At 37.4% G+C, this 14620-nt stretch overlaps 1 protein-coding gene across 1 annotated transcript; it reads right to left on the minus strand.

Moving 5' to 3' along the window:
* Positions 1-689: 689 nt before the first annotated feature.
* LOC129266058 (muscarinic acetylcholine receptor M5-like) lies at positions 690-2079 on the minus strand. Its single transcript, XM_054903936.2, has one exon. It carries the CDS (start codon positions 2077-2079, stop codon positions 817-819), a length of 1263 nt encoding a protein of 420 aa, XP_054759911.1. The 3' UTR covers positions 690-816.
* Between the last annotated feature and the right edge of the window lie 12541 nt (positions 2080-14620).

Raw genomic sequence — 14620 nt, forward strand, 5'->3', positions numbered from 1 at the left:
TTTCATACAATATTTGGCGCGCTTGCTTATTACAAGTCAGAATGGACTTCGTTTATACCTAGTTCCAACTGTCACGAATTGCGCCACGCTTCAAACGACGTACTTGATCGTGGAGTAATCGTAGTGATCTTATCGGATCATATTAAATCAGCCGTGGTAATCATGTAGATCGTAGAAAGGTTCTGAATGGTTCAACAATTTTAGCGATCAGTTACGAAAGTCCAATCGTGGCGATCGTAAAGGATCGCCCGACAGTGGGACCGAGGTATTACAATACCACTTTGTGTTCCGATTCTTTACCATCACTAAGTATCTTTATAAGTTGTTACCATAATTAATCGTTGTCATCTTTATCATCATTCTTCATCATTGTTGCTGGTTAATACCAAACTAAAACCACCAAGCAGAGCACACAATGCTCTAAGTTTGATGAAAATGTCAGAGGCATAATGAGGAAGAAATGACAGAGGAAAAGTGGGTCTTTCACCTCCACCAATTTACCTCTGTTTTACATATTTTACCTCTGGTAGTTCTATCTCTTACAGTGATTTTTTTTCCTTGCACCCAGACCATCTTCAATAAACTAGTAAAGACGAGGACACCTGACTATGATAGGCCCCTAAATAATAAAGTAGCTGTAGCAACCTAGAAACATTTAAATCGAAATTGATAAATTGATGAAACTCAAGACATAGCAGAAATGTTGGAGTGCAGATGAAGAATGTGTTCAAAATACAACAAAATATAGTTTCACAACCAAAACGGTCCAAGTGTGCAGAATACCATCACAGTGATTGGTACAGTTTTTGTTATTCTTCATGAGGGTCCAACCCTCGGACGGCGGCAGCGTTGTTGACATCCAAAGTTAATCATATTCCGTCTCAATGTTGGGTTAGTAAGGCCATAGAGGATAGGATTGAGTGCAGAGTTACCCCACAGTAGACCATTTACCACCTCCCATGTTGTCTCAGAGAAGCAATCATCTTCGCCGCACATCGCCTGTAGGATGCTCACTATCTCGTATGGAAGCCAGCACGCAAGAAACGTCCCTACCAATATGGACAACGTCAAAGCAGCTTTCTTGTGCCTGGCGAATAAACGCTTGTGACGGCAATATGTCGCTATACGTTGAGTCCCTGGATTATGATTCGTCTGGAGACCAGAGCACGAAGGACCATTAACTTCAGGGAGTGGACGGGACTGATTCCTGCGACTGCCTAATACTTCTACCAAAGGTTTTACCCATCGATCTGTGTGTACATTGGATACAGAAGGAAGATCAGAATGATCTGCATGCGACATACCTGGCATCTGACTATGTGATTGATCATTGCGTGGATCGGTTGAAGGCAGACCAAGGTTGGATTTGTATCTTCGCAGATTCTGTGATCGCTGATGAATCTGATAATATACAGATATATTCAATAATACGATGATTGGTAGTGGAATTCCAAACTCGAAAATAAGAATACCGATTGTAAAAGGCAATAAGTACACAATTTCTAGTTCGCATTCATCTTGAAAATCCACTAGGTTTGCATCTGTCATTGCGAATGCGATACAGACATAGACGGTGATGCTAAATGCCCAGCATACCAGGGTGATGATGGTGACTCTCTTACGAGTCCACACTGTTCGATATCGAGTCTTCTGATACATTAATAAAAACCGATCAAGACTTATTAGCATGATTGTTATCGTTGACATATAGCTTACAGTGTAATCAAGAATTGACCAAAGTCTGCAAACAACCTCACCAAACATCCAGGAGTCTTCGGCTACCCAATGCAGATTGATGGTCAATATCATGACACCAATTAGGAAGTCAGATATTGACAGACTGAAGATGAGTGTATTGGTTGGGACGGCACGTACCTGAGAATGGCGGCAGTAGGCTAAGATCACTAGCAGGTTACCTATGACAGTGATAACAATAACCAAACTATAACCCCATATTAATGGTATTCGATTAAGACTGGGTCCGGAGTCGTAGTCATCCTCTAGAAGAGTAGATTGATTAGTGTTCACGATTAACGATCCTTCACTTACCACATCCATACTTTCAGTTATCACCTCCATGTCATAAAATCAGTTTCATTTCTTTAACGTTAGGACAACTAAAAAAGGTTCAGAATCGGTTGGATGCAGGAATCACATAAGAATATAAAGTCATGAGTGGGAATTGCCTTCTCCGAGCTTTTTTCGCCCTATATAATGCGCCCCTATGCTTTCGGTATTTCAAACTTCATGGAAAGGAATAAAGCTTCTAAAGATATTTTTTGAAATACAGGTCGTCGTTCACTCACCTCAACATCATAACATTTTCCTTGACTCTTGACATATCCGAGCAGTGTGTAATGCAAGGAAAATTTGTGATTCGCGTCAAACTTACAAGCCCCGAGATGGTTAGTCACTTATAATTCTTCAGTACTTCATCCAAAAGATGTAGGCCTATAATTATGTTAAGCCGATTAAGACACGAGGTACGTTACTTCAAATGGTTTTAGTGATTGTCCACAAGGAGGCAGTAAATTGTTTTTAAATAATGCACTTAAATGACGACTGTAGTGGACGGTTAGACTGTGAATTAGCGGTAAACGTTGGAGATAAACGCCAGCTACAGTGTTCATGCTACCGTGGAAAGAAGTCGAATGAAGAATCTTTGCCGAGGCATCCAAACCTCTCTTCTCAGTCGAAGTCGTGTGCAAAAAAAAAAACACCTTAAGCTTTATAAAAAATAATGGTTGTATCGTTTCATGGTTGCATTTACCCGACGACGTAAGACCACCGTGTAAACATCTCTACATTGTTAGTACACAATGTGCCCACAGTGTGAACATCTCCACACTGTTATTACACAGTGTGTCCACAGTGTAAACATCTCTAAACTGTTAGTATACAGTGTGAAAATCTCCACACTGTTAGTACACATTGTATCCACAGTGTGAACATCTCAACGCCGTTAGTACACAGTATGTCCTACACTGATATTACACAGTGTATCCATAGTGTGAACATCATGAACTGATAGTATACAGTGTGAACATCCCCACACTGTTACTACACAATGTGCCCAGTATGAACATCCCTACACTGTTAGTACACAATGTGCCCACAGTGTGAACATCCCAAGCTGTTAGTTCACAGTGTAAACATATACACACTGTTAGTTCACAGTGTGAGCATATCCACACTGTTAGTTCACATTTTATCAACAGTGTGAATATTTCCACACTGTTACTACACAGTGTGTCCAGTATGAACATCCCTACACTGTTAGTACACAATGTGCCCACAGTGTGAACATCCCAAGCTGTTAGTTCACAGTGTGTCCACAGTGTGAACATCCCTGCACTGATGGTACACAGGGTATCCACAGTGTGAACATCCCCACACTTTTAGTACAGTGTATCCACAGTGTGAACATCCCCACACTGTTATTACACAATGTGCCCACAGTGTGAACATCCCAAGCTGTTAGTTCACAGTGTGTACACAGTGTGAACATCCCCACACTTTTAGTACATAGTGTGTCCGCAGTGTGATTATTATTAATATAGTGAATCAGCCATTCAATGAACACAATGTATTAGTATATATATATACAGTATATATATATATGAAGAGTTTAGTTTTGCAAGTAAACTGAAATTAATCCAATCTCTTTTGATTAAAAAAGTGATTTTTCTTCGCCACTTTCATTCACGTTTTCATTTGAATTTCAACTTTTCTTTGGTATCATCTTATAGAGCTACTAAAAAGTCTATACATTGAGACATAAAAATCATTGGTTGCAAAAGGGGTTAGGTCCACTCCAAGAAAATCATTTTTTTTATACTTCCATATTGCAATATTCTTATGCGAAACTGAATTTCCACAATACTCTACCATGAGAACATAATTGGGTATAAAATAAATCTACCTGTCTTCATATTTTTTAAGATATTCTTTTCCAAAAAAAAATTCTGAGTGGACCTTTTGCAACTAAACTGAAATGGACCTAACCCCTTTTGAAAAAAAAAGTGATTTTTCTTTATGATTTTTCTTTGCCATTTTAGTTCACTTTTTAATAGGAATCTCAACTTTTCTTTGGTATCATCTGATAGAGCTACTAAAAGTCTATACATTGAGACATAAAAATCAAATTTGATGAAAAATTGTACCTTTTGCAAGTGAGCTCTTCATATATATATATATATATATATATATATATATATATATATATAATGAGATGAGGCGAGGCCAACTCAACAGATGACGCAGGACACCATTATTTGCTTTAGCTTTCGTCTTTTAATTGAGACTTCGTCAGAAGCGTCTGAAAAATATAAGGTGATACAACATCCAAGTTTGTTTTGCACATTAATGAATTATCACCAAGTTGAATATATTCCATAATGAAAAATTAATGAATGAACAGATAAATAAATTAATGAATAATAAATAATTAATTCAATTAAAATAATAATGATATAAATGAAAAAGACATACCTGTAATTACAGACTATTGTGATAGTTAAGTATGACCGTATCCTATCTCGTTCTTTAGGAAAGTGGCAAAAATTGCAAAAAGAAAACATTGGTTGCTAGGTGGTGAAAGCGCAAAACTGATGTTACAAATGTGACCATGGTGTCACTAATTAAATGATTAAATGATCTTTTTATACTTATTGTTGTGTATTTGTTAGGTGCTTTCTAGATGACCCAAGCTCGAGAAGTGAGACTTTTGGTCATTACGCGAATTATCAACAATTTTATTTATAATCTTTACTCGATTTGATCTCAAAATTTATATCGTTTCATAGAGATTTAATTACTATGCTTGTAAGAACCAATGTTTCGTCATCATCCTCCAGCTTACGATATCTAATATCATGAATATTCATACTCATTGTGACATAAATTTTATGCGCATTACCAATGCGCTTTGCGCTTTCACCACCTATATAGCAACCAATGTTTTCTTTTTGCAATTTTTGCCCCTTTCCTAAAGAACGAGATAGGATACGGTCATACTTAACTATCACAATAGTCTGTAATTACAGGTATGTCTTTTTCATTTATATCATTATTATTTTAATTGAATTAATTATTTATTATTCATTAATTTATTTATCTGTTCATTCATTAATTTTTCATTATGGAATATATTCAACTTGGTGATAATTCATTAATGTGCAAAACAAACTTGGATGTTGTATCTCCTTATATTTTTCAGACGCTTCTGACGAAGTCTCAATTAAAAGACGAAAGCTAAAGCAAATAATGGTGTCCTGCGTCATCTGTTGAGTTGGCCTCGCCTCATCTCATTATGTTTAATATTCACAACTCAACAGCGATTGGTAGAAGTAAACTTATCATCACACTATATATATATATATATATATATATATATATATATATATATATATATCATTTATATGTATATAATGAGATGAGGGTCAACTCAAAAGATGACGCAGGAGACCATTCTTAGCTTTAGCTTTCATCTATTAAGACTTCGTCAGAAGCGGTCTGAAAAATACAGGCGGATACAATATATATCCAAGTTTGTCTTATAATCACAAATTAATGCACATCAATGAATTATTCTCAAGATGAATATATTCCATAATCTCATTAGACAGATGAATGAATAAATATGTTAAATGTTTTCATTTTGCAATTTGTGACTATTTCACTGAGAACGAGATACATGTAGGCATCCTATTTTACTGCCACAATAGTCTGTATTTACAGGTAAGTCCTCTCTATTTATATAATTATTCTTTTAATGCAATTAATTAATTTATATTTATTTATCAATTTATTTATTCATTCATTCATCTGTCTAATGAGATTATTTAATTAGAAAGTCAAAAAGGGGCCTAAGCTTTCGATCCTAGCAGAATCTTCGTCGGAGGCAAAATGACCAAAAAAAAAATTATTTAATATATTCAACTTGTTAATAATTCATTGATGTGTATTAATTTGAGATAAGCCAAACTTTGATTTTGTATCCCCTTGCATTTTTCAGACCGCTTCTGACGAAGTCCTAGACGAAAACTAAAGCTATAAAGCCATGGACCTATGAAGAGATGGACGATTAATCCGAGCATTTCTTTGATCCAATGATAGTAACCGTCACCTGGTTATGTGCATCTAAATAAGAACATACATGTGTTGTGACAATAGGTATTACCAAGACTACTAAGACATATTTGATCACTTAAAGACAGATCAGTTTCCCGGTCTTTGTTTTGTTGGGTGATACCCTGTTTCAGCATTTGCCTTTTCAATCAACATGCTTCATATTTGGAGCAGCAAACCTGAGAAGGAGACTATTTCTTTAATATGAAATATTCGATCCGGACACTTCCGGACGCACGTAAGGACCTCGATAACATTGAGAGATACAAGTCATGATCTATAGACGTTATGTGCCACGTATATCTGAAATATTATGGAGAAAATTGGGGAAATTGAATTTTAAATGGTTAACAATCAATGACAAATTTTCCTCTACATTAAAATATGCAGATATTTCCCAAATAAAACACATGGAACTAAGATTACCAAAGGTAAACAAGTCATCGATTTTACATGAATTAAGTGATTCGGTGTTACCTCCATGGTGTTATCAATTGCGCATACAATCTGTGAAATAAAGTTCCAATCACGAACTGCTTCAGGCCTTTCTCGCGGTACTAACGATCATAGGACCAAAGTAGACAAGTATGAAGACAATGTTATTCATATGACAATAGCAGTCATCTGTTAATGAATTCATTATCTATTCTAGGCGACGAATGTCCATCTCTTCAGGGTATAAGTGCTCCATTATTTCTACCCAGCTTAGGGCGTACGTATTGGACAATGGAAGTAATTTGTTCCATATTTTGTGCTGACGGTAAATTGATCCTTAATGAGGATAGTGGTGTTCAGTGGCGTATCCGGCGGGGGGCAGGGGGGGCAAGCTGCCCCCCTGGAGGAGCTCACCGGGAAAAAAAACGGGAAAAAGAAAAAAGGGGGAAGAAAGGGAAAGGGAAAGGAAAGAAAAAAAGAGGAAAGGGGGAAAGGGAAAGGGAAAAGAAAACTAAGAAAGAAAAGGAAAACGGGAAAAGGAAGGAAAAAAGAACAAGTCAGATAAAACAATTCTCCCCGATACAAATACATAGCATGATCAGTAACACAGGGAAATTAATTAAAGATGACAAAAAGGCAAACAAAAGCGGGAAATGAAGGCAGAATGGAATTAGCCAAAATCTAAATTGGAAAATAAAGAAAAGGGACAAGATAACGTACACTACCGGGCTGCCGAGGATTGAAGATAACGAGCGGGAAGAAATATGGATGGTATACATAGCATAATGTCGTACATGTCATATGAAAGTCTATCATAATCTTGCTAAATCTCTAAAGCTACCGGGGGCTCTGTCCAAGAGTCAAGACCCCGTGCAGTGGGGGCTCTTCATCTGTAACCTTTAATGGGTTCTACATGTATAACGGGTCCCTATATGGACCCTTCCTGCATTAAGCTTTGCGTTGAAGCACTGGTGTACGGGGGAGGGGTGGTTCCGCAGCCAAGGGGAATTAAAAGAAAATAAAGGAGGCAGCGAAATGACATGAATGAAAAAAATATATGACATGATATTTGCTATGATGTAAAAATCTATCACATAATTAGAATTTCATTTTAACAGGCCATTTTTCTTTCTGGCTCGCTTCGCTCGCTGGCGACTTTTTACAAATTTTCCCACATTTTCTATATGGTGTGCCCCCTCACAATATTTGGATGATTACGATACACAACTGCGCTGAATTTATGTGTTGTGTGAAAGCTATATAAATATACACGCAATTTGATTAAAATAAGTGGACATCTGTAAGGTTAAAATGGCTTTAATATCAAGAGGTTCCGGGGCTCTGCCCTGGACCCCACCCATAAAGCACTGTTACATGTATATGGATGAGTTTGGACAATGGCCTCCCAAAATTCTACAACCAAGCAAAAAAAAATTAGGAAAGAAAGGGAAGTGTTTTATATTTTTCTGAATATCACGTTAAATTCTATCTTCATGTTAGATTCTCATGAAAAGGTGATTTTTTTATCTCGCTCGCTTCGCTCACACGGGACCTATAGTAAGCTACTTCTTGCCACAAGCGCCATACTCGGCCCCCTCGAGCATATAGAGCTTCGCCCTGATGCTCACAATTATAACAAAAATCCTGTTCACCGTGGCGTACAAAAGAAGAGAGAAAAAAGGAAAGAGAGGAGGGTGAAATATGATATCATCTTTTTAACATCATGTCAAAATCTATCACAAAATTGGATTTTTGCAATAAAAATGTCAAAAATGTTTGCTCGCTCGCATTTACATATATATATTTGCCCGATACGCTATATCGCCCCCTCAACATTTTTGCCTTATGACGCCATTGCCTGTTCCATTGATATGACCGGGAAATTTTTGGCTCTTGCCCCCCCCCCCCCCCCCTGGCCACTGACCCCTGTTACTCCGCTGGTAGTGTTGGAAGGGTCACTGACAGGGGCCGCGGAATGGTTTTCAAAGTGGGTGGGGGGCTGACCATGCAAAAAATCACAATCATATGGTCATTTTTACGTTTTTGTACACGGTTTTGGAAAAAGTCCCCCCCCCCCCCCTGACTGATATGACAAACTGTTTTTCAAACTGCTTTTCAAACTGTTTTTCAAATTTATGCCGGTGCCGTCACGGGACGGTGACACCGCTTTAAATCCGCTATAAATGCATTCACATAGCAGCAGAAAAGTTATCCCAGCACAGACCCGGGATAAATTTGCATGTACCCATTGACACTGCAGTAAGTGATTTTTATTACCTCCATAACAAAACACATGTAGGTTTGTGACCCCATGAGTGACCCGACTCTGATACACCGGAAATACTTGAGGGCGGGGAATCGAAGCCATGCACGTCCTTCAGATTGAAAGACGAGAATCATAACCACTAGACCACGACGCCCCCATGTACATTATAGTAAACATATCGCGAGTGGTTTATTCCGGTGTTGTAGCGGTGTGCCTTCACACTGAAGGAACACCGCGACAGTCGTAGGGTTGTCCCGCTGCTATATATGGCTTGCCTTGCGAGTTTGTTGCGGTGTAATTGCGAGGAAAATTTATCCCGAGTAGTTTATTGTGGGTCCGAGAATTCACACTGCAGGCAACACCGCTACAGTCTCGGGACAGTCCCGTTACTGTAGCGGTGTTTGTGGCCAGAGTGAAGAGGGTATGGGATAGCTTACGACCCGGGCTTACGATATGCGGGATGTGAATGCTTGGTTAGTGAATGAAATATTCCGAACTTTTCGTATTTACTACGGAGAAACCCTCGACAACGCATCAATTCCTTCGAAAATGCTAGTTAAATCACAATGGAGAGCTGATCTGAGACACTTTTAAGTCTTATCTTGATAAATTGAGAGTATTGCAGAAAAGGGCGATATGACTTATAACAAATTCTAATTATAGACATCCAAGTACTCCGTTATTTCTTCGTCTGAAAATGCTACCACTAAGTGCACTTGTGTCGTTCAATTGTGCATTGTTCATGTTCAAACTACAATCGATGCCCCAAGAATGTACTTTAAAAAAATTATTTCTTCAGAATTCACAAATACATAGTTATAATACACGTCAAAAGGATCTTATTCGTCAGCCATTTGCGAGAACAAATGTCACTCTGACCTCCTTTCATATATCATGTATTAAAGAGTGGAACAATTTACCTGTTGATATAAAAAATAGTAAAACTCTTTTCATGATCAAAAGATTATCCAAAACTTACTTTCTTGACAGATTATGATTATTTTCCTTCAATATGTATTTTAAGTTGATGTATTTGCATTTAACATGTTTAAGTTGATGACCTACTCAGAATTTATGTTTAGTATGTGCATATGTGGGTGAATGTGGTTGTGTGTGGGTGTGTGTGTGTGTGTGTGTCTGTAACAGTTTCCATTCTATTTTTAGCATCTTAACCTTATATATATATTTTTTGTCTCTCCTTTTGTATCTTGTAGATTAGTATATATCCTATGTTGTATGTTAATAATCATAAGTATTTCAGGGCCCTACTCACAAGCTTTGCTTTTAAAGGGGTCCTAAAACCAATTCATCTATGCTATAATCTAATTGATGTATGTTTATGTACTCATTTACATTGTATGTATATCCATTTTGATTATGATGTGATGTTTTTTTGGTTTTGAATAAATAAACTTGAACTTAAACTTGACTTTTGTCGAAAGTTGGTGGACGGGGGACAGCATCGGAATCTCTTGACTCTGGACAACGACATATTTGCCTTTATTCGTCCGGTGCAAATCTTCGAATGATCTGCTGTCCCAGTCCACCAACTTTCGACAAAAGCCTCATTGTAATTTTAATTGCATTTTCAAAGGAATCGATGCGTTGTAAAGAGTTTCCCCCGTAGTAAATGCGAAAACTACCTATATATCGGAAGAAGAGAGGTGATCTGTCATGCATCCTATCGTATGCTCTCTATTTCTTTCCTGTCTACTCCATCCCAGTCCCAATCTCCCTTTCCTTCTCCCCCTCTCCTTCCCCCCTCTCCCCTCTATTTTTATTTTTCGCCCCCTCTTCATCTCTCCATATCAACATATTCCTCTCTCTCATAATTTGTCCTCTTTATTTTGATTGAGAATTCCTGTCTATAGAAGTAGGCTGTAAAAAGTGATCAGCGGACAGAGGCCTACTCTTCTGTAACATGAATGGATGGCGACTGGCGTTATTATTTTTTTAAGTCGTTTTCAACATAAGTACTGAGAGTGAAATGACATAAATTATAGGGGATACATTTGCTATATAAATTCAATGAATTTAATATTCGCAAAGAAAGTCACCAAAAATTGTTTTAATTACAACAGTAGCAGCAGCAGCAGCAGCAGTAGTAGTAGTAGTAGTAGTAGTAATAGTATGCAAATGAGGGGACTGATGACGTCACTTACTTACAATTTCTTGTGTATTTCATTACATGAATATGAAATATTCTCATTTTTCTTATTCTCATAGTCTTTGTGACAAATGATTCTGTATAATTTGAAAAATCCATAAATGACATTTGTTAAAAAAATAAGGGAGAATTTTTTTTTAATGAATACAAAATGAACTAACGGTAAGTGTTGATAGAACATTGAAAATGCGGTAGTTAATCCCGCGCCATTCTCTTTTATATACGGCGTGACTTTATTCAACGACCGTGTTAAAAGTAAACCAGTAGAATGTCGCTCAATATGAGAAAGGAGCACTGAACTGGAATCATCGATAATTTCTACAACGTGAACATTATGTCGTCTAACGATGTGGAAATCTAATGGAAAAGTGCTGCACGCAGTTAGAAAAAAAAAAGCTTCAGCAACGAGGCCACTTAGAACGAGTTAAGCCCTATTTCTTTTTTTTCGAAAAAAAAGCAAGCAATCATTTTTACATTTTATATTTCACATCGAGTATGAGTCAAAAGCCGAAAGGAACTGCTGATACAAATGCGTTACTACACCCCTGGATTTTCTGATGATATCAACATTATTGTGTTGATTGTAAACCAAGCCTAAACGTGAAGGGAGTGCAAAAATATTGAAATGTATTCTGAAGCGATCAATTTTGGTTAACGATATAGGTTGAAATTAAAATCTCATAATCACACAATGCTGATAAGAATAAGATTCGTTTGTAAAGGTATTCGATAACTTGTCACACTAACAAGACAAGAAGCATGCACTCTGAACATTATTTTATGCAATCAATGTTTCAAGGTGTGAAGGAACAAACACTCGCTATGTTATGTAAGGTGTATGATGTGAGAGATATTGTATATTATTACCCAGATATTTCGAAGATTACGAATGGTATAAGCTCAACAAAAAAATTAAAACAACACTGGTTAGGGTAGCGGGATTTACTTCCTCCATAGGTTTTACTTAACAAATTTCCTTATATCTAAATGATTGAATCGGGGTTTTTTAAACTTCATAATATTATGTAAATTATTAATTTCCTATTTCTTAAATACAATTAACAGAAAGGAAGGGTATGAAATTCTGCATTGAAAATAATTATTGTTTATTTGTGGATGCAATTTAACTTTTAACAATTTAAACAAAACGAAGTGGTTTGAATCAATTAATACTGAACAATCGCGTAGCCAGGATTTCATTTTGGAGGGGGCGGTAAATGCACGCGAAGCATGCCAACACTTACAGAGCGCGCTCCCTAGGGGGTGGGTGCAGGGAGGGGGAGTTTCCCCCTCCCTTGCGAAGCGCAAAGCTTTCGGTGTTTCATAAATTAAAATGAAAAGGAGCCGTCTCTCTTGTCTCTAGTACCTATATCAGCTACGATTCAGTTGACTATGTTGTGATTTTGAACCTTGTTTTTAAAAGTGATTGTGAACGCACAAAAAGGGATAAAATTGAGAAAATTAAAATAATAATTACCCCGCGCGAAGCGCGGAAGCTAAAGCGTTTTATCAATTTTTTTTTCTAAAGAAAAGGGTCCCGAGATAAGGGTATTTTATAAGTTATATTGAATGCTTCCCTTGGAAAGATCAGATTTGATTACAAACAATTTAGCGACAGTGCATATCTTTAACTCGCAAAACAGAGGAGAAGAAGGGTATATGCGGGGAGGAAGATATTCCTCCCCGCGCAGTGCAATGAAACTCTGAAATTTCAAAGGGCGGACGTTTCATCAAATGCAGATATCTCTAATACCCCATCGGCTCTAATTCAATTGATTTTCTCAGATTATTGAACTTCATTACAAGGAAAATAGTGCGCAAAAAGTTGAAACTTCTGTGATTTATTGAAATTATATACTATAAAAAAAGGATGATGTATGATTTATTTGACTTATCCTGAAGCGTTTCATTTTCAATGATAAAGAAACTTAAGTGTCATTCAAAATTTCAAACTGAGGGCGCGAAACAGGACAGGAGATGAATGTGCAGGGAAATGACATGAAGTTTAATAGAATTTGATAAAAAATATATTGAACTGTTTTTTATTTAATACGACACGAAATTTATAACTTCCTCTTTTTAAATTAGGAACCTGTTTGCCCCCAATTATGGTTGTTTAGTAATGAGCTGAAAAAGCGGGAGAAGTTGCTTATATGGAGGTGACGGGAGAAATTAATATCAAGATTTTACTCGCCCGGAGTCGACCCGACCAGAAGTTGCGCGATCAATGTGAAAATAAAGATAACTTCTTATACTTCGGCCTATTACTCTAATTCCATGCCCTAATGTATACATTTGAACATTTCAAAGACATAGCTGAGGTGGAAAAACAGGGTTTTAAAAAGGGCTGGGGAAACAAAGGAGAACTGCAATATTGTCATTTAACCGCGCGCAGCGCGGAAGCAAATTTCATATAAATTTAGAGCAAGAGTGAAGGAGTTTCTCTTTTGAGAAAAAAAGAAAAAAGAAAAAGACAAAACCCACAAAGCTATACCTTTCTTACCTTTCCTTCCTTCGCTTTTCTTTTTTCCTCTCTTTTTCTCTTCTTTTTTTTTCTTTTTGGGGACGTTTTTTTGGGGGGGCGACCGCCCCCACCGCCCCCCTGGCTACGCGCCTGAAACTGAAGTGGTATTAGCATTGGTCATATAGGCGCGAAAGTTAAAACTAAGTCACATCACCTGGGTGGAGGGCAGCACAATGTGGGATTTTTTTCTTGCTTAAGGAATTACAATTCGAACCCACTTCCCTCCGATAGAAAGACGAGAGTCGGAACCTTGCATGGTTGTATAACCACTAGACCACGATCACCCAATGTATCACTTTTTGTTAGTGCTCCTTAATTCAAGACAAACTCGCCGCGGACATTATGATTAGAAAACTCACTTTTGTTGACAGTACTATTCACTTAGCAATATCCAGCCATATAATTATCTACGTTTGTGGAAGCGTCGTGGTGCAACAGTTCTGACTCTCGCTTTGTAATCAGAGGGTCGTGTGTTCGAATCCCACCGCGGTCAAGCGTCCTTTGGCAAGGCGTTAATCCACACTTCGCCATTCTCGACCCAGGTGTTAAATGGGTACCCGGTAGGATGTGAATGTCAATGTGATTAGATTGGCACGTGTGCACCGATAAACGGTTGCCTGGCCAGGATACTCCCAAGGGAGTGGAGGTGGTGCACTTCATCATGTGTGGAACGCTGCTGGATACTAAGACCGGAGTAATAATAATTTACAATGTAAAACACTTGGAAGCCAACATAGGAAGCGCTATATAAATGTAACTATTATTATCTACAAGGACGTACAACAATCGCTTATTCATAAATCACTAGTAATGTTTATAATGACAATTTTCCTTTTATGCCGTATATGTTAATAATTTATGATAGAACAAAATCATATCGCAAACAATAATTTACCTATCTAGAAAAGAATGCTTGCTACAACGTACAATTTTTCATATCTTCCATACGAATGAAATCATTTAATGCGAAGTCGTGAGTTATTACCTTCCCGATATACGGCCTTGAAATTGACAGACCGATTGTGTACTACATCATGCTATTATTTGCTACATAGTAAAGCATAAAAAGTTGAGACAAAGATTGACGACATTTCATAAT

Source organism: Lytechinus pictus, chromosome 7, assembly GCF_037042905.1.
Source record: "Lytechinus pictus isolate F3 Inbred chromosome 7, Lp3.0, whole genome shotgun sequence".
NCBI classification, from domain to species: Eukaryota; Metazoa; Echinodermata; class Echinoidea; order Temnopleuroida; family Toxopneustidae; genus Lytechinus; species Lytechinus pictus.